Source organism: Falco naumanni, chromosome 1 (assembly GCF_017639655.2).
Source record: "Falco naumanni isolate bFalNau1 chromosome 1, bFalNau1.pat, whole genome shotgun sequence".
NCBI classification, from domain to species: Eukaryota; Metazoa; Chordata; class Aves; order Falconiformes; family Falconidae; genus Falco; species Falco naumanni.
Window position 1 is genome coordinate 44,275,639 of NC_054054.1, and position 19,741 is coordinate 44,295,379.

At 44.2% G+C, this 19,741-nt stretch overlaps 1 protein-coding gene across 4 annotated transcripts in view; it reads left to right on the top strand.

Moving 5' to 3' along the window:
- Positions 1–19,741, top strand: part of LOC121086964 (charged multivesicular body protein 3) — a 40,297-nt gene that overhangs the window by 14,939 nt on the left and 5,617 nt on the right. Inside the window, exons 1-3 of one of the 4 annotated variants that reach the window (XM_040591480.1) lie at positions 9,983–10,113; positions 14,723–14,783; positions 19,140–19,319. In XM_040591480.1, coding sequence (XP_040447414.1) covers positions 10,069–10,113; positions 14,723–14,783; positions 19,140–19,319 — 286 coding nt within the window. In that variant the 5' untranslated portion in view covers positions 9,983–10,068. Of the gene's footprint in view, positions 1–2,976; positions 3,093–5,208; positions 7,341–9,982; positions 10,114–14,722; positions 14,784–19,139; positions 19,320–19,741 lie in introns of those variants that run through there. The other 3 variants (XM_040591470.1, XM_040591499.1, XM_040591490.1) reach the window with 3 other exon arrangements.

Genomic DNA, 19,741 nt, shown 5'->3' on the forward strand with positions numbered 1-19,741 from the left:
ACAGGGGTTTTATAAGAAATTTTCACAGGTTCATCTGTGATTTTATGTTCTCATTGTATTACAGTTTTGGGATGGAGATTAGCTGCTTACTCTGATTTAAGTGCATTAAGTTATTTGAGTTTTGTTTCCATCTTCAGGTGATGAAGTCTCTTCTCATAAATAAACTCACTAACCTGTCCATGGCCAGCCACCTCCTTCTCATTGAAAACTGAGTTAGAGCATTAATTTCATTTTTAAATGAAAATTGCCTTACGCTTATATTCTGTCTTCATTGTATGGTGATCCTGCTGCTTTTCCCCCTGTTCTGTTCTTACTCATATGATCGAAAAACCTTTTGGTGCAGCTTGTAGTATTCTTTGTGTGCTCTAACTCAAAGTGCTGATTCTTCCTTAAGTTTGTTTTTTTTTGGTTTCTTGCATATCTTTCTTTGTTAGCTCTTCCTTTTGACCTTTTTTTCATTCCGTGTAGATTCTCAAACTGTTTCTGACATCTTTTTGGAAGTGGTTGCTAGGAAGAAGTGCAGGACTTGACAACTTTTTGCCCCCCTTGCTTTGAAATACATAATCCTGATAGCTTTTAACACCTTGGACTTGAAGAACTTCCAGGCCTCTTCCACATTCACATTCCTGGTCTCAGTCACAGATTTTAAAGTTAAATTTCTTAGCTTATCAAAGGTGACACTTAAGTAAAATCTGTTACAAGTGTTTGCAGGTTATCTTTATTTTAAGCTTAATTACATTGTGATTACTTAACCTGCACTATTTTCTCAGACTCCCTCATCCACAGACATGATGACTACTTTCCAAAATACAAACCCTTGCGTCTGTGTGGTGAACTCCCAATGTTCTAAGTGGGTGTTGCCTGCAAGGAGCAGCTACAATGGGGATGTTTATTTGGTTTGGGGGTTTTGCCATAATGACATAAAAAAGCACGAGACCAAGAAATTTTACAAATCTTCAGTGTGCAAAACCATAGTAAGGTTCTCTCTATCTACTTACAAAATACAAACTGCTAGTTCTGTCATTGTCCTTCAGCATAAATAACTTTTTCAGTTATTTATTTTTAAGAGGAAAGACTTTTTCGTAGGAAGGGAATTAAACTGTTATTTAAAAATTCACCAGTACAAACAACCAGATGACAGTAAAAGACACCACTGACTTTATTTACAACAAATCTTCTCTTGACACTTAAAATCAGTACTGTAATATCAGGCAGAAGAAACAGTTGAGCAGGATCGGTCCTCCTGCACATCGCATTAGCCTAGTTAAGAGCTGTGAGAGGCTTTTGCAGAACATGCACACAGAATTTTGGAAGAAACTGATCTCTGAGTAGTTGTACCAAAGAGTAATCCAATTATCAATGTTTTACTTCTATGCTTACTAGTAAAGCATAGTGATTCCTTACTATGTTGGATGGATTTATCATGCCGAAGTAGCTCTGAAGATATGCTGGCATTAAGGCGTCTTTAGCAATGTGGTGTCTTTTAGTTGAAGTACATGAAAGAAGTTTAAAATATCGAAAGTAATTGCTTTAGTTACATTGGGTGATGTAAAGAAGTCTCAATAATAGAGCAGATTTCCCCAGCTGGTTGTCTCAGTGCTTGAAGGTTACATTTAGCTAATCAAAAAGGCTTTTCTTTGTGATGTGTGTGTTTTGAGAATAGCTGGAAGGATGTTTATCTAGTCGTTCACCTCTGGTTTTGTGTAAACATTTTAGGCTCAGTGGAATGGGGGTGTAATCTGTAACTTCAGTTTAATTCTGTTTCCCTGCGTAGAATGTTCTGCTTCGGGAATTCTCTTAAGTGTCTGAGAGGATGCTGCTTACCACAAAGCAGGCAGATTTTTTTGAGTCTCAAAGGCCCGACATGCTTTCCAGGTCTGCCTCTCAGCCTGTATATAAACTCTTAATCATGGTGACAACCAAACTTCCAGAGGAAAGCTGACATTTGAGGCCATTAAGTTGGAAAATGATTGGGAGAAGTTTAATGGTAGGTAAACAAATACCTAACAAATGGAAGTTTCAAAATCTTAATTTAAAATTATATAAGTGGTTGCCAGTAAGCCTGCAGAAGCATGTGATGCATTTCTAAAATAGAAAATGTGACGGCTCATGGAATAACGCATGATCAGTCATGTTATTCAGAATTACCTGTCAGCTGGAGGCAGGCAGGGTTTTCTTTTTCTTTTTTCTTTTTTCTTTTTTTTTTTCCCATCCCTGTACAGTTCCAAGTCAGAAGATGAATGCTTACTCTGTCATTTGCATCTGCAGAAGCTTATGTCTAGGTAACCTGAAGTACTACTTTAATATACTAGGTTAGAACAAATTAGACTAAATCACAGTGAATTACCATCCTGAAATGGCAGATGGGACAGTGGAGTTGGTGGAACAGTCACGTAAAGTTAAAGTGAGTCACTGGCAAAGCTGGAGGGAGTCAAGATTTTTAGGCATTATCTGGGGGTTTAATCACTAGTTTCCACTGCTTAGAAATTATGGTTGGCAGTCTGATGTAGTACCAGGTACACAGGTTCCAACTCATTTTACTTTCTCTGAGACAACATTTCTTTGTTACATTGTAACTTTTCATCGAGAACTGCAATAAAATAATGGTCTTTTTTTTGCTGCGAAGAAGGGGGACCTGCTGCATCCTCTTCCTTTCTCCCCTACTGTGAACTGGTTAATGATAGTTTTGTTATTTTCCCAGTGTTTTTCTTAACTACCACTGATTTTAGTATCTTAACAGGTATTTAAAATGATGATGCACTTTCGTCTTCCTGCGGAAACTATATTTCTGCTTTGGAGCTTCACTCTCCAAAGACCTTTAGTGTGATTCCTGGTTGTATATACCTACTCTATGTTCTAAGAGAAGAGGAAAACAGTATCAAGGGTGACTAGATCTCTGTTTTCATGAAACTTGCTCAGGAAACTCAGGAAGCAAACTTGGTGTGATACTAAATTATTATTTCCTTTTGGTAATAGGTCATAGCAAACGACAGAAGCCCACTGGTGGGTAAAGTCCACTGGGAGAAGATGGTGAAGAAAGTATCAAGATTTGGCATACGTACTGGCACTTTTAACTGTTCCAGTGACCCCAGGTATATTCTCAAAGGATTGTCTAAATCCCAAGAGTATCTTCAGGCTCAGCTGTGTTCTGGCAGCAGGGCTTGCTGTGTTGTAAATTAGCTGTGACAAAACATGGCTTTATTCATGGTTTTATCTCTACTAAAGCCTGTTCAGAATTCTCCATTACATTATTCACCAGCAGCATAAACACAGATCTGCAGCTTCCTAAAGCACCATGTGGGAAGTACATGATTAGACCGTGTAGAGCATAATACAGCAGTGGAAGGGAATGGATAGAAGAGTTTGGCCTTATAGTCCAGGCATTCAGGGACAAGAACACTGCTTGCTTAGGACAAAGCCAAATATATATAGCCCATGTAAGAGAACTGGATCAGTTGCAGAGTTGTTAAATTGCCATCTGGAAAGGAGGAACACAGGTTAGCGTGAACCTTGCAAACAGTGCCTGCTTCTCAGGATTACTGACAAATCCTGTTCCCTGACAAATGTGTGTATGTTTATAGGTAAACTTGCACACACCCTTTGACAACATATAGTGTGCTGTGCAAGGTTCACTGTTGTTTGCGTATGATTTTGACCAAGGAAGAAGAGCAGAGCCAAAGAAGCTATTAATAATTTTGTGCTGCTGGAAAAATATTTTTTTTTGAACATTTTTTGGAAGCATTTGCTTCACGTGACAGGAAACTTTGTCAAGAAGTCCAGTGGCATGTATGGATGTGCATGTCTTGCACAATTTAAGTCCTAAATGTTTACGTAAGTTTCAAAGTTAATAATAAGATCAGATTCTTAGACTTTGCAGTGCTTATGCAAAATAATCTTGTATAATCAAAATACTGGCATTTGAACATCTTAAATTTGGCAGTGTTTCTCTTTGCATAGCTCCTAACTATTATTAATGTTATGATCAAATACTATGTTTAAAATTAATTCATTTTTTCCTAATACAGGAAATGTTTTGTTGAGTAAACCCTCATGGATAGTTTTCATCATGTTGTAGCTGAAATTCAGAAGAGCACTGCACGCTACAGTAGTCAGGATACTTTTGTTAGAAAGGAAACATCTTATGGCTCCTTCTAAAAATGTTACATTCAGATTCCTGAGGTGGGCAGTTGTAATTGCCTAAATACGTGTTGATAGATCAAAACCAGGGAGGATGTATAGATGAGGTGGCTAGTGAATGAGGCTGATGGCCCCTGTTTCAGTGTGCAGGGTTCTCGGACACAGCTTGCCTGCCTGTTGGCTATGTAATGTTTCGATTGTTGAAACCTGCCAGAGGCTTCCTGAAAGGAGGACTAGCTAAATTGGGTGGCATAACAATGCTGGTAGGAGAGAGATGCATGAGATAATGGATCTTCTGAGTCATCAGACTCTTCTCATAGTTACTGGGGTCTTTAGCCGTGAAGAGCCTCTTTTAGGTATGGATTTGGAGTTCATCCCCTCTCAGCTCCCTGCCTGCCAGACAGCGGGGGTATGCTTTTGGCGCAAAATCATCCAGCAGCGTGTCTGCTTCCTCCTCCACTGGTCTGTGATGACCTCTCTCACCAGACCTCTTAGCCTGTCTGCATCCTTCCTAAATGGCCCCAGTAGGAGGTGGATGCTTGTCAGCTTTGTTAAAGCAACTGTGAACAGGCCGGTGTCTTGTTAACTTCACCCCACTGCTTCTTGGCAAAACTAGGATGGAAGGAAGCACTGGGAAGGTTACCTGCAGGCTCAGGAACTGTGTGGGACATTGAGTTACGCTGTAGTGGTTATCATCTTAGCTGGAAGGCCAAGAAAAAATAGCTTCTAATACTAAAGCTTTATAACGAAGAGTCAGCTTGTGTATTTTTAAAATCCAGTTACAAAGCATGAATATACAGCCTTGTTTACTATAATGACCTATGAAAATTAATGCTATTCCTGTTTTATGAATACATATCTCTCTACAAGATTTCTGTAAGATAGATTACAGATGTATTGTAAGAATAAATACACTTTGCCAGAGACGATTGGCTGCCTGTATTTCCTACTACTATATATAAATGTTCCCAGGTGCTCAGCATGTCTCATTTTTGGGCTCATAACAGAAATTCAAGGGCTGCAGGACCAGGGTTATGAAACTTGTCATCTAACCTGCCATTTTCTTTGTAGATACTGCAGGAGGAGGGGTTGGCTGAAGTCCACCCTCATTATGTCGGTTCCACAAACCAGTACCTCCAAGGGAAAAGTAATGCTTAAGGAATACAGTGGGCACAAAATCGAAGTGGAGCATATTTTCAAATGGATCACAGCCCATGCTGCTTCTCGGATCAAAACCATCTACAACTCTGAACATTTAAAAGAAGAATGGAACAAAAGTGACCAGTACCGTGTGAAAATATACCTGTTTGCCAACCTTGACCAGCCTCCGGCGTTCTTCTCTGCACTAAGTGTAAAATTTACTGGAAGAGTAGAGTTTATTTTTGTGAACGTCGAAAACTGGGACAATAGAAGTTACATGGCAGAAATTGGTATCTACAAGACACCATCGTACATACTTAGGACTCCTGAGGGGATTTACAGGTATGGAAATAACACTGGTGAATTTATTTCGCTACGTGCCATGGATTCTTTTTTGCGCTCATTACAACCAGAAGTGAATGATTTATTTGTCTTAAGCTTAGTTTTGGTTAACCTGATGGCTTGGATGGACCTGTTTATTACACAAGGTGCTACTATAAAGCGTTTTGTGGTTCTTATAAGCACTTTAGGGACGTATAATTCATTATTAATTATTTCCTGGCTCCCTGTGTTAGGTTTTTTGCAACTACCATACTTAGACAGTTTTTATGAGTACAGTTTAAAACTCTTCAGGTACTCTAACACAACTGCGTTGGCTTCTTGGGTAAGAGCTGATTGGATGTTCTACTCTTCACATCCAGCCCTCTTCCTCAGCACATACCTTGGTCATGGTTTACTAATTGATTACTTTGAGAAGAAAAGAAGACGCAATAACAACACCGATGAAGTAAATGCTAATAATCTGGAGTGGCTGTCAAGCCTGTGGGACTGGTACACCAGCTACTTGTTTCACCCTATTGCTTCTTTTCAACACTTTCCTTTTGACTCGGATTGGGATGAAGACCCGGATCTGTTCCTGGAGCGGTTGGCTTTCCCGGATCTCTGGCTTCATCCTCTGATACCAACTGACTATATAAAAAACTTACCAATGTGGAGGTTTAAATGCCTTGGTGATCATTCTGATGAGGAAATACTGGAAACCTTTCAAGACGGTGAAAGTGACTCTGACAGTGAAAACAAAGAGGTCTTCAGTAGTGAAAAAGAAGTCTCGGAGGACGATGAGCTAAACACATTTCATAGGCGCAGTGAAAGAGAGCCTCGGTGCAGTGTTGAGACCTGTTCGTGTGCCAATAAATATTGTCATCATGAGCCCTATGAACGGAGAGTGAGGTCTTACGGCTCATACAGCACCGCAGGTGACATGGAGCCGGACTGGTCAGCCTGGCCCTCCGACATGTTGCACTGTACAGAATGTGTTGTGTGTCTAGAAAATTTTACAAACAGTTGTCTGCTGATGGGCTTGCCGTGCGGCCACGTGTTCCACCAGAATTGCATCGTGATGTGGCTGGCTGGTGGGCGACACTGCTGCCCCGTCTGCAGGTGGGCTTCATACAAAAAAAAGCAGCCATACACACATCCGCAGCCTTTGTCGAATGACTCCCCATCTTAGCTGTGTGCTGATGTCCTTTGTAAGCTTTCAGGATATTACTGCTTGCCTTTTAAATGTTAGTCACTTAAACGTTTATGTGGTTTGAAGTTTTAGTTTAAATGTTAGTGCAGTGAACTAAAATATACATGATGCTAACGTTAACAGAATCATTTGGTTGCCTTGTATGTTGAACTGAATGCATACTTATCATAAGTACAATAACTTTTTCTTCTCAACATCTGGAAACTTGATGCTGTTTTTGTAAGCACAAAAATCAAGCCTGCAACAGAAGTGTATTCCAGCAAACATTTACAAGTAAGGATGTGGGTGAAATTGAAATTCTAATTGGAGACAATTGCTTAATTTAAGTGTTTCTTATTTTAGAGTCTGTTCAGCACATCTTTGTTGAATAATGTATGTTGTAAGACAGTACCATTTAAAAATAATTCAGTGAAATAAATTATTTTAAAAGGAGATTTGTAATGTTAATTGTTTTGATAAATATTTTGTGTGTATGGTTACAGATGTCTTGCTGGCCTGATTTATCTGTGAAGACAATAAAAATATAACACAACTTTTGTGACTAATAAATCATCTCCTAGTGATGCAGCATTGCTCCAGTGTTAGCTACTGGCCAAGCAGAAGGTGGTGGTGGTTCACCGGGAACGACTTCCTTCATTAACTCCTCTGCATTGAGGTGCTTCTCTGCTTGAGCGGTGTTTTTCCAGTTGATTACAAACTGCTGTATCAGACAGACTTTCTTTTACCAGCTGTCTCTCCAGCACCCTCATCTGCAGACATCTAGGAAGACTTAAGAAATGTTTCATGCCTCCAGGCACCATCTGTCCTCCCAAGTGGATATTCTTGTAATTATTGGAAGAGCTGTTTTAAATTGTATTTTTTCCTCTCCTGTTTCCTTTTTCCTATTGCAGTACTGAAGCAGGGAGGTAGAAGGGGCACAGTATCACCAGCTCTCTTGTGGTCCAGAAAGTAATTGTTATTCCAGTTGATGCCTGCCAGTACATGCCCTTTATCTGTCATTACAGCCACAGCAGAGCAGCGGAGAGGCATAATGAGGGCAAAGATCACTTCTGCTTCCAGTTTGTGTGGCAGTGTGACGCTTAGCCTATGTGCTTATCATGAGTAGCTGGGGCTGAAATCCACGTTGTTTCAGGCCTGTCTTGAAACCTGCACTGCACTGATGCCTCACCATCCCAAAAGGGGAAGTGGCAGTGAACTTCTGTGGATATAAATAAGGCTGTAGTTGATACACTGAAGTGCACAAGCCAGCTGCTGTATCACAGTCCGCTGTTGCCTTTTGCTGGTACCTCGGCATTTTGCCAGTGAGCAGTAAGTTCAAGCAATGCTGTGTCCTCAGGGCACCATGTGCTTCTGGAGCGAAGCTCTGCTGCTGACAGCTGACCTCCAAGTACAAAGCCCAAGCAGCTCCACTTCTGTGCACAGGTTCAGCCTTATTTGCAAACCATTATGCACATCAGTTTCAGCTGAAGGCTTGTTTTAATGACCTCAGTTGCTCTACTACTAGTCCAATTCTTTTGATGAATGACACAAACTGCTGTTTAATTAGCAGGAGAGCCACAGAGGGCACATCCATATAGGCAGATAATTATGATCAGTAGATAGCTGTGACTGAAGGTTCGGTCCCCTTGTGTCCCTTAGCCTGGGTTATATGAATTGTTGTGATCCGGTTCCTGGTGATGCATCTGTTTCAAAATCTACAGCAGCTGGTGTAGTGTATCGGTAGTCCCAGCAGGAAAGAAACTGAAAAAAAAGCAGTTGGATATATTTATTTCATTAAATGCTCATGTCAGTAGCAGCAGAAGCATCCAAGTAGGTTTGTTTTCTGTGTAGTGCAGAATCTCAGACAGCCCTTACCCAATGCGTTGACAGTTTAAAATCTGGAGAACAGAGCAAAGACTGCGCCTGTAACAAGGTCGGCAGTTGTGTTGCTTGCTTGTTTTGCCTTGCTGGGCTGGGTTGTGCTAGTACTTGTAAAGTGTCTTGAGTTAACTGAGATGCTAGATGTTCTTGGAAGTAGTGTTCTATTCTCTGGCATCTTGTGCCTGAATGCTGGAGACCAGCTGTCAAGAGAAAATGTCAAACAATTGATGTGAGATTACTTATTTCAGTAGGTTTAATGAGGGCAGTCAGTGTTTTGTGCTATTTAGAGAGGGCAGGTTTAGATCATTTCTGAAAGTCTTTGCCAGTCTTAATTTCAGCAGTAACTTTTGTTACACCGCTGGTACCCAGTCAGAGAAAAGAGCTCTCCTTTCCAAAGCGTATTTAGACCTGTCTTTGTTCTGCATTGGTTTTTTGGTAGAAGACAAAAGATGAACTGTACATTTTTGTACCTGTAATTTAAAATTTCTTCCTCTGGGAACTGGATGATGAGTGTAAGTATAATTGTATGGTATTAAGAGTTAGATTAAGCTAATGCCCCCTCTTTCTTCCTAAGCTTGTGCACTCCTGTGCATGGGTGATTATTTCTGGCCCTCTGTGTCTCCACTTGTGCAGCGGGGCATAAGGAGATGGTGTGACGTGCTGGAGCTTGCCCCGCAGCACCCAGCGGGGTAGCTCCAAGCTGTCCCATTGTTTTGGCCAGGTGACCCGCCGTGTGGCGGCGGGTGGAGGTGATGGCCAGGAGACTCGCCGTTTGCGGGCGAAAGTGGCGGCGGGGTGGAGGTGAGCCCGGCCCTGCGGCAGGGCCCCTCCGAGGCAGGCACCACCTCCGGTGCTAGCGGCCTGGCTCTCCCGCGGGTCCTCCTCGGCTGCGAGGGGGAGGCAGGAGGTGTCGTCTGAGCGTCCCCTCGCACGAGCAGGTTTTACAAACGCTCTCACAGCGCCTTCCCGCAACCTGTGTGACCGGCCCCGGGCGGGTGGGGCATACCCCGCCCTGGCGTCTGCTCTGGTAACTGCAACGGCCCAGCACAAACCCCTGCCGCTCCGCTATGCAGTGCCACCGGCCTGCCGCCGGAGGGGGTGCCCGGGCTCTACGGGCCGCGGGGCCCAGGACCGTGCGGCCCCCCGGGGCCGGTCCCCGCCGGCCGCGCTGAGGGGCCGCGGGCGGGGCCGTGTGACGCCCAGCTGCGCCCCCGCCCGACGAGCGCTGGGAGCCGGCGAGGGGCGGGGCTGCTCGGGCTCCACCCACCCCTCCCCGCCCGGCGCGCACGGGCAGCGGCGGCGGGTGGAGCCGCGCGCACGCGCAGTGCGGGTGCCCAGCCCCTGACGGCGGGCGGGGACGGGAACCCGGAAGGGCCGGGCGGCGCGAGGCGGCGGCCGCCATGGGCCTCTTCGGGAAGACCCCCGAGAAGCCGCCCAAGGAGCTGGTGAGGCGCTGGCGGCGGCTCCGCCCGAGGCGGCGGGGGGTCGCGGCTCGGGGGCCGCGGCCTAGCGATGCGGCGTTGCCAGGCGCCGGGCGGGAGCGGCGGAGAGGCCGGCCGCGGCCCGAGCGAGGTGTGGCGGCACCGGAGGCCTCGCCTGGCGCCCTCGGGCTGAGGCGGGGCGGTGCGGCCGCAGCCCCGCGGCCGGAGGATGCGGGGCGGCGGGGTGCCCCGGTGAGCCGCGTCCCGCGGGGCTGGGCCGCGGCGGCGGCTGAGGAGCCCCGGTGCTCCATCCGCGAACGGGCCGCGGCACCGCGCCGCCTCACTGCCGAAACGCAGCGGCTTCTTCCCACCCTGGAGTGCCGCGGGACGCTCCCGCGCCGCGGGGTGTGCAGGGCCGTCAGGGCCGCGCCGGCTGCGCTCTGGGCGCCGCGGCGTGGGGTGGCTGAGCCAGCAGCCTCTGGATTCTTAGCTTGGTGTTAGCCGCCTTCCCTAACCTATAGGTCTCCAGCTTCGTTAGGGACTTCTAGCTCCTGTTGCAAAGTCAGGCTTAAAAATATGAGTTGCTGAAGTATTGGAACCTGGGGTTGCTTTATTTTTGAGTCCACAGACAAACTGTGTAAGCCTTGCTTCTACCCACAGTTTTCTAATGTCACAGTAAAATGAAACAATCAAGATACTGATGTTTTCACTGTTGTCTTTTGTACATCACTACTACTGTGTTAATACAGAAACCTGCTATTTGGTGAGAGGAAGCATCAAATACGTTGGTGTCTGTGATCTTTCTCCCTGTTGCGTTTTTTAGTACCTCCAAAGTTGAAGGCTTAGAAGAGCTGCAATGTCACAGGTATTCCCTGCTGCTTTATAGCAACCACGTCCCAGGGGAGCAGGTTATAGTCATCACCTGTTGGTCAGTGTTAGATAAGGAATGTACCTTTGATAGCGTACTTTCCCTTCCTTCTCTACTTGTGTCGGGGCACCATGCAGGTTGGTTATAGCTTCCCCCGTCATCAGTGGTGTTGGAAGATAATGCAGAAAGAACTGAGATTTGGAGACTGCTGCTCTCAATGGTGGGATAAAGCATCAGGCAACTGTTAACCCGCATGATGTGGTTATACTGCACTCATAACTTCTTGTTATTTCATATCTGATGGCCACTCTTTCACCTTCTGTAACTGACAGACTTGTCATGTTTTCCAGTAACACAGCGTGGCTGTGGGTTGTCTTGGAGCTGTTTTCAGAAAAGCCTACAAAGGCACTAGAAAACAGGCTTGTCTGACCCATAGGGAGAAGTGACATGGGTTGTCTTGCTGTCATGAGCATGCTTTTGGGTTGCAGGCTGGCATGATGACTTCAAATGCTGCAACGGTGATATTGAAATTTCTCACTGTTACTGGTTTCTCTTTTCTTCTGTATCTAACTGCAGCTTTAGAAAGAAGTTACTTCTGCTTACTAGATGATGGGGAAACAGCACCACTTACCTCATGTCTGCCAGCAGCTGTAGACAAGATCCTGCCCCTGGGTAGGGCTAGGGAAAGCAATCTGAGCACCACAGGACGTTGCTGGTGATGGGAGGAGGTTGAGATTTTTGTGGTGGCAGTGGTTTGCCCTGGGTTCGTTTGTATACTTACTGTTGATGGGAGAGAATTTGTTTAGGAATGATACAGGGCAAACATCTTCAGTCCTTGTGAGGAGCTGCTGATACATTTCAGCCTGTCTAAAGCTGGAAATCTACTATACATTTTAATGCCATGTTCAGCTTAAAAAGTGAATTTTCCTCTAGCGTGGTCCGAGGTTTATTTCAGCTTGGTGTTTTGCTGGCTGACTTTCCGGTGTGATGCAGTGCTGTGAGAAGGATGTTCTTGTTTATGTCAGAAGTGGGAGCAGAGTAGCTTTGTCAGCATGGAGTTGTGCTTTGAGTAATTAGCTTTGCTTAGTCGGACAAAGTACTCCTATTCCCAGCATTGCTACCTCTGTGGTTCGTAGCCCTGTCCCTGGTGTCCTGGGTGAGATTGGCAATACAGCTTCTTCACTGCTTAGTAGGTTGCTGTGTCTCATGTAACTGGAAGCGTGCTGCGCTCTAGATGAGAGTCAGCAGAATTCCCTCCTCCTTTTATACACAAAACAGGTGATGAGTGTTGGGTAGACCAGGGAGTGCAGAGGCCCGCGGCTCTGCCTTTATGAGGACAGTTGTGTGAAGCAGCTTATTCCGGTACAGCTTGAGGGATGAGCTACCAAAGAGTTTTCTGCTGTCAGAATTAGCAGGGATTGATGACAACATACAGCTAGTTGTGGTTTAATGGTGTCTTTGTGCTGTTGTGCGTCACAGAGACAGCATCTGTAGTTCATTTGACAATTGCTGACTGTGCTTGTACATGAAGCCTTAGTATGTGTTGGTTGGTTCTAGAATGCAAGTTGTAGAGCAGATCTCTGGAAGGTGTTAGGTTTGAGACATGACAGTGAGCCAGCCACAGTTAAATCATGTTTTACCTTGGTCTCTTCCCCTCACTTTTCTCCCTCTAGCATAGGCATACTCGAATGAGGGACCTTCTTAGCTTCTTATTGGGGTGAGGAAGCAGTCTGCAGAACATATTCTGCTCTTTTGTGAAGAACAAGAGGGGAGACTTCAGTCCGTCCTATAAGAGTTGTTTCAGTTTGGGGTTTTTTCCTCCTGTAATAAAACAGGCTTCACCTAAAGGTGCAGGAGCTTTCTGAAACCCCTTCAAAACTTCTGGACACCCATAATATGTATGCATAGAGCTTTGCAGAGCTCTCAGGCTTGGGGTTTTGTGCGGCACATTTTGTGCTTGGGCATCCTGGGTGGCAGTTGATGCCGGTAGTCAAAACATGGTCTTGTTCACTGTGACTGAGAGCATTGCTTTTGAGACCATTAAAAGTCTAAGATGGTCTTGCTCTGCTGAACTTGTGCACTGAAGAGCGCTCTTTTTACAGCTTTGTTATAAAACATATTCAGGTAGATGGAGCGTTTCATCTGAATTAAAAAATCACATAAAAATCAGGGTGATTTTCATATGAAACTATTCATGCAGCCAACAACTTCTTGAATGGCCTGTGCACTGGCATGTACGGTGTGCAGGTGGATCCATGAACCATAACTCATCTTAATGCTTATAGGGTTTTTTTAGGTACTGTGCAAATCTGTGCTGCTAATAATAACAGTAGCATCAGAGCTTTCACTCTGTATTATCTTCTGATTCTTGTGTTCTGCAGCCCCTTTCTGCTTCTCAAGTTGCCAGGAATGCTTCCAGTTCTTGGTTGAATGTCTGTCAACTGGAGTCTGTCTGATGTCTCTGCTTTCCCCAGAAGGATGGGTGGGGCAAGTGGTGCTCCCCACATCCTTCAGCGCCCTGTGCTGGAGGAGTCAGGAGTGCTGGAACAGAGACCTTGGCAAGTCCCAGCAGGGAGGCTGTAGAGGGGGTGGCAGTGTTTGAACCCTGCCAAAGGTGGGGTAAGGGAAGCTGGAGGGCAGAGCTGCTGTGTAGAGGGACACTGAGCAAGCAGGGGGAATGGGCCAGCAGGAACCTCATGATATTGAGCAACACAAGGTTGTGCATGTGAGGCAACCATCCCTGCACGTAGGGGTGTGCAGCCTGGGGCTGGCTGGGCAGCAGCTCTGTGGGAAAGGACCTGGACTTCCCATGGATAATAAATGTGAGTTAGCAGTGCATGTGTGCAGTGATGGGGCAAGCTGGGCTGCGTTAACAAGCTGTAATAATCACATTAAGGCAAGTGGTTGTTCAATTAACTCTGCTACTTTTGGCATTAATGAGGCCATATCTGCAAAACAGTGTCCTTGTTTGAGCACGCAGTTCAAGGGGGATATCAACAAACTGGGGAGAGTGTGGCAGAGGGCCCAGCAAAGTGGTGGAGTGGAGCCCATGACACAGGAGGAGAGGCTGAGGGAACTGGGCTCATTTTAGCCTGGAGAAGGGGCAAGGGCCTAAAGCCTTTCACTGCCTCTAATGGGGCTGTAGTGAAGAAGAGCCTGTTGCTTTTCAGGTGTGCCCAGTGACAGGAAAGGCGCTACAGCCACAGGTGGCCAGAGGAGAATTTTGAATTGAACATGAGGAAGGGTCTTCACCACAGGAGTGATTACATGCTGGAACAGATGTCTGGAGTGGCTGTAAAGTCTCTGCCCTTGGACAGTATTAAAACTCAATGGATGAGGCCCTTGAACAACCTGAACTTGGTCCTGCTTTGAGTAGGAGGTTGGCTGGGGGTACCTTCCAACTGAAACGGGTAGTAGCACTTTTGGTGCTGTTGTCCTGTCCCAAAGTTCTTATCTTATGCTGAAATCCCCTGTGGCAAGTCCCCTTTGCACAGTGATGTCGATGTGATGTGGGAAGTTAGCCAGGCAGTGAGTGCCTCTTTAACTCCTTGTTTGAATGTTAAGAGGAGTGCAATAATTGGTTGTATCTCTGCAATGTTTCTGTTATTATTATTTGAATAATGAAACATTTAAATGTCACTCATAACTTAAATCTTGTGCATTTTGAAGTGCTTCTTTTGATATGGAATGTTTAAGTTACATGAAAGTATAAAAGCGTAGTTTTAAAATTGGAATTTCAAGTAACTCTCGCTTTCCCTTTTTAAGGTCAATGAATGGTCCTTGAAGATAAGAAAAGAAATGAGAGTGATTGATAGACAGATCAGAGGTTTGTACTTACATTTCATTTTTCGTTTTTCCTTTCCCTGTCTGCCTTCAAGGGTTTTTTTGCTTTAATTGGGGGAGGCTGTGAAATCTAATAACCTGGGATACTCTTATCACATCTGGAATAAAGGAAGATGAATGTGATCCTGGGGCCAGAGTCAGTCAGTGTTACAAAATGATGTCACTGTGAAGTTCTCCAAATAAAATTTTCTAAAGAATCTGGATATTGTATGCTTCCAGTAGGACAATGCTCTTAAATCCCCTTTGATAAGATTAATTAGACTTATTCTCCAGAATTTCACCCATATTGATTTAATGAATAGTATTGGTGTGGTATGAAATTCCACATGTAGAAAGTTCTGTGGGTATGCACTGGCGTGAAGTGCACATGCTGAACAAAAGTAGCTTGCTGTCAGCTTAGGGAAATTACAAACAGAAGGAGGGGGGGACCAAAACACTTTTCTCCGTGGGTGTTTTGCTATTAAATTACAAACATTACACTTCTGAAGATGTCTTGAAAAGCAGAGTAGTTGCTTACTATTATACTGCTGCTAGTTCAGATTTTGTTCTCTCTTACGCTCTTCCCAGAATCAAAAATAGGTTTGGGGCTAGACTTTTATTTTCCCTTTTTCATCTTCTGCCCTGCCTGCAGGATTGGTCCATTGGATGTGCTGGTAAAGGATATTTTGTGCCAGTGTCTGCTTTTTAGGCACATGAGTATTTTGAGTGATTCCTCAAGGTATACGTTCTCCCTTCCCTTGTCCATCCTCAACAACTTCTGGAGTAAACTGGCAGGGTTGATGTACAAATCAATGAGTGGGAGAATATGAGTTCATTGGAGAGAGATGTTTGTGCAGTACAAAGTCTGTCTTTGTCTTCATCTGTAAAATGAGGAACAGGGTTTATGCCCCTTCCAGGAAAACTGATGTACAGTGATGCTTGGTTTTGTTTTTTTGGTGACTTGATGAATTGCTTTGCATTCTCCAAGGCACTTTCTGTGGCTGTATCAGGCACAGGGCAACTGAAACATGGCTGGTCTTGTTAGCAAAGCTTGTTTTAGAGGTCACATCTCCATGGGAGGAAACTACCCATGTGTTTGCTGTCAATGGTTTCTTGAAAGTTTGGTTTTCTTTCAACTTTATTTGTGCCCTAATACTTCTAATGGCCTATATAGACTTTGGGTTCTGTGGTAGTCTAATATTTTGATGTGGATGTAAATCTAATTATTGTAACAGCTCTAAACATGTCTGTATATGTATTTCAGAGTGTTACATTCAAAGATACAGTTCAGCTTGTGCGAGCTTAGACTAACCACCAGCCATCTGCTATTCTGACAATTCCTGTTAAAGTACAGGGTATCTTTGTAATGCCCATATTGTGCTAAGATTTCACATCTTGCCAAGTGTCAGCTGTGGAAGTATGTGGTTGTGCTGGACACTTACTGGGCTGGCAGGCTGCTGCTGAAAGATGATAGCCATGTGCCACTAAGGTTTTTCTCAAAAATCACCCCCTGTAGTTGGATTCTGCCGTGGTTTATTATTTCAGTTGAGAATTACGCAGGAAATTGCTGCAATCTTTGAGTAAGGATGCTGAGCTGAGACCTGTCTTAGTTTCCCTGGGGGAGGCAGTGGTAGATTTGTTTTGATACGGCAATGCTCGGATCCACCTGGGATGAACTGAGTGGGCTTGGATCACACAAACACTTGGATCGTCCAGTCAGCGCAGTTACTGATATAGCAACATGCTGTTTCAAACCATCTGTCGTTGGACTCTTGCTGCTGTAGTGGTTTCTGTTTGGTGTAGGTTGCTTTTGAGGGCTTGGAAGGTTTGAAGAAATGAAAGGTATCCTTGTGACTTCAGAAATGAAATTTTCAAGTTAATGTAGTTGGAGTTATACAGTGACTTTGTGCTTTACAGAGTTCACAAGTTACATTCGCAGGTGCTTCGCAGGACTGGTTTGTGCCTCTGTTGTGCATGGTAGTGCTGCAGAGGGATTGGTGTAGTGACTTTGGCTCATGAGAGCATATAGCTGGCATTGACCTTCAGAGACGGAGTTGGCTGCTCTTGCATAGTTATGCCACTAATCTCATATTCAGCCCTTCATCTGGGAAAGCATTCACTTGAGTACGGGGCCACCCTACGCTAGTTTGGATGTAGTAACACAATACTTGTGGTTGTTTTTAGCTTGACAAAGTGGATGTTGTAGTTCCTGAGTCCTGCTGGAGTACTCCTGGCGCTTTCTATTTTCTGCTGTACTACTTCAGCTGTTTCTTACCTGTTCTGATGTGCTGGGGCTCAGCTCACTCCTGTGCCTGACATAGAAATGTCTTTGAGCTTGTGACATTTCTGCAGATGATAGTGGGGAAGCAGCAAGGAGTGTGTTTTTCTGATTATGAGCCTACATATTTCTGCCAGTACTTTAGGATAAAAATGCCATTGAATGATATTGAGAGAATGACTCATCTTGAGTACAGGGCTCATTAACTCCCACATGAGAAGCTGTGTCAAAGTCTCCAAGTCAGCCTGTGCCAAAAGTGTGCATTGATGCCTTTGTTTTTGTAAAAGGGCACTGATTCTTGCCTACGTGTCTGGTATAAATCAAGAAGATTTGAACAAAACCAAATTTGAATAAAGCCTTTGCTAGAAATAATTGTTCTTGTGGTTATTTCCTTCAACCCTTTCCAGGAAGGTGAGCCTAACCCTTACTACATGAATTCTCTATTTACTTTAGGATAATTTTTTGTGGATTCTTAGGCCCACATTTCATCAATGGCTAATTTATTGCTGAGTATGGAAGAGGGAGGAGGTTGATATGAAATCATAGAATATCTCAAGTTGGAAGGGACCTATAAGGATCATTGATTGAGTCCAACTCCCTGCTCCTTGCAGGACTGCCTAAAATCGTATGAATTACAAATGTCATCACTTGTTCCTGCATTTCTTACTCTGTGAGCTTTTTGAGGTACCTGGCTTCTGCTGTACAGTCAGCATCATCTGACAAGGCAGACATATGAACAGTCACATCAGATTTGCTAGAGAAACCTGTGTTATTTAAGAACTCCCATTTGGAGTACAATGTTTCAGATCCAGCTATTTGGTGCTGATTGAGTATAGTCTCAGTTCAGTATTCCTGCTCCAGTATGCACTTATAAAAAGCTGTTGAATGAAGCTGGGTGCCAGGAGAGTTTGGACAGGCTGTTTTAAGTTATATCTAATGATTTACCAGCATACTAGGTTTTCCTGATAAATTAATCCATAGCTTTGGTGCCAGCCAGCCAACTTGTAATGTGAATGTGCTGTTTAAATGAACACCCAGTGCATGTGTGTTTGAAGTACGAGCAGTAGGAACTCAGGATCTTAACTCCTGAAGTACAAGTATAGACTTGGTTGGATATCCAGTTGAGGCTCAATGAGTTGTGCCTGATGGAGGAAATAAGTCTGTCTGCAAGGATGAAGGCCTTTTTTGGCAGTAATTTAACAAATGTGTGGTTCTAAGTAACTCTTGAAGTTGTGGATGTGCCCTTAAAAATTCACTATATAAGTGGTTATGCTTTTTTTTTAAAGACAATGTATATCTAAAACTTTCTAGTCTCTGTGAGAGCAGCCTTCTGCAATCTTTCTGAATTTATTTTTTTCAGAAAAACACAATTCAGACATTTAGAAACAATGACAATTTTGCGTACAGCAGCCCTCAAATTCACCTGAAGGTGGGTTAAGCTTTGGGTGGGTTAAGTTTAACCACATACGGGTTAAGCTTTGAATGTAGTCTGACAGGTAAGTGTTTTACTAGTAAAATGCTTGTCTGTCTTCTGAGACTACTAGTTTTTAACTCCTTGTGACAGTTTGTTCCCTCCTGGTGAGGTGGGGTTACCTGGTGATGAACACGAATGAGGTAATCTTGTAAGCAGAAAGTCAGTAGTCTTAAACTGTGTGTGTATGTATTTATATATATATATTTATGTCAGGCTGGTTTAATAGTTGGGAAGTTACTCTGAAGCTGTAAGTCAAGTAGTGATCTCAGAGTGCTTTGTTCTTACTGGACCTTTTTTACTTCTTAAGAATTCATCGTAGTCAGCTCACCTTCATGTAGAAATATTCCTGGACAGACCTTTACAGTACTCTTAACTGCAAAGGAAATTAGAGCTGGATGTTCAGTAATGAGAATTTTCCTATTCATATTTAGTTGCATTAATCAGCTAACGTGTAAATCAGCCTAGAACAAGGCCTTTGAGTAACAGAGGGAATCTGAAATCAAGCAGAAACAATTCTTTGTGTTGAAAATACACCCCAACAAATGACTGGTTTATCTTCCAAATTCTTAGCAGCTTGTCACTGTTTGTTGTGTTTTCCTGTGCCCCAGATATCCAGAGAGAAGAGGAGAAGGTGAAGCGGTCAATAAAGGATGCTGCCAAAAAGGGTCAGAAGGATGTGTGTGTGATCTTGGCGAAGGAACTGATCCGCTCTCGAAAGGCCGTAAGCAAACTCTATGCATCCAAAGCTCACATGAACTCTGTTCTCATGGGGATGAAGAACCAGCTTGGTAAGAACAACTTCTGAGCCCAAGTACGATGACTCCTCTAGCATTAGAAGTGAGGTCTGGGTTTCCATTTTCAGAGTCAAGGTCAAATGCAGGCAGAGCTTGAATTTGGAAGCAATCTGACTCTTGTGAAAGGCAGCGCGTTCCAGTGAGCTTCAGGACCCGGGGAAATTCCTCCTGTAGCTGGCCCAGAGGTGTGAGACTGCTGCAGTTCCATGCCCCTACATCCAGCTAGGCTGAGCACCTATTCCCAGTAGGCACATACACCCACACATGCTCACAGCAGTGCCTTTACCAGCACCCGTGTAAACACACGGCTTTCACACAAAGATGAACAGCACTGACAGCTCAATCCTGGTCTTCCTCTTCAGCTGATCAGGACTAAGGTCCACTAGTAGAACGCATGTGTATACATGCACACAATA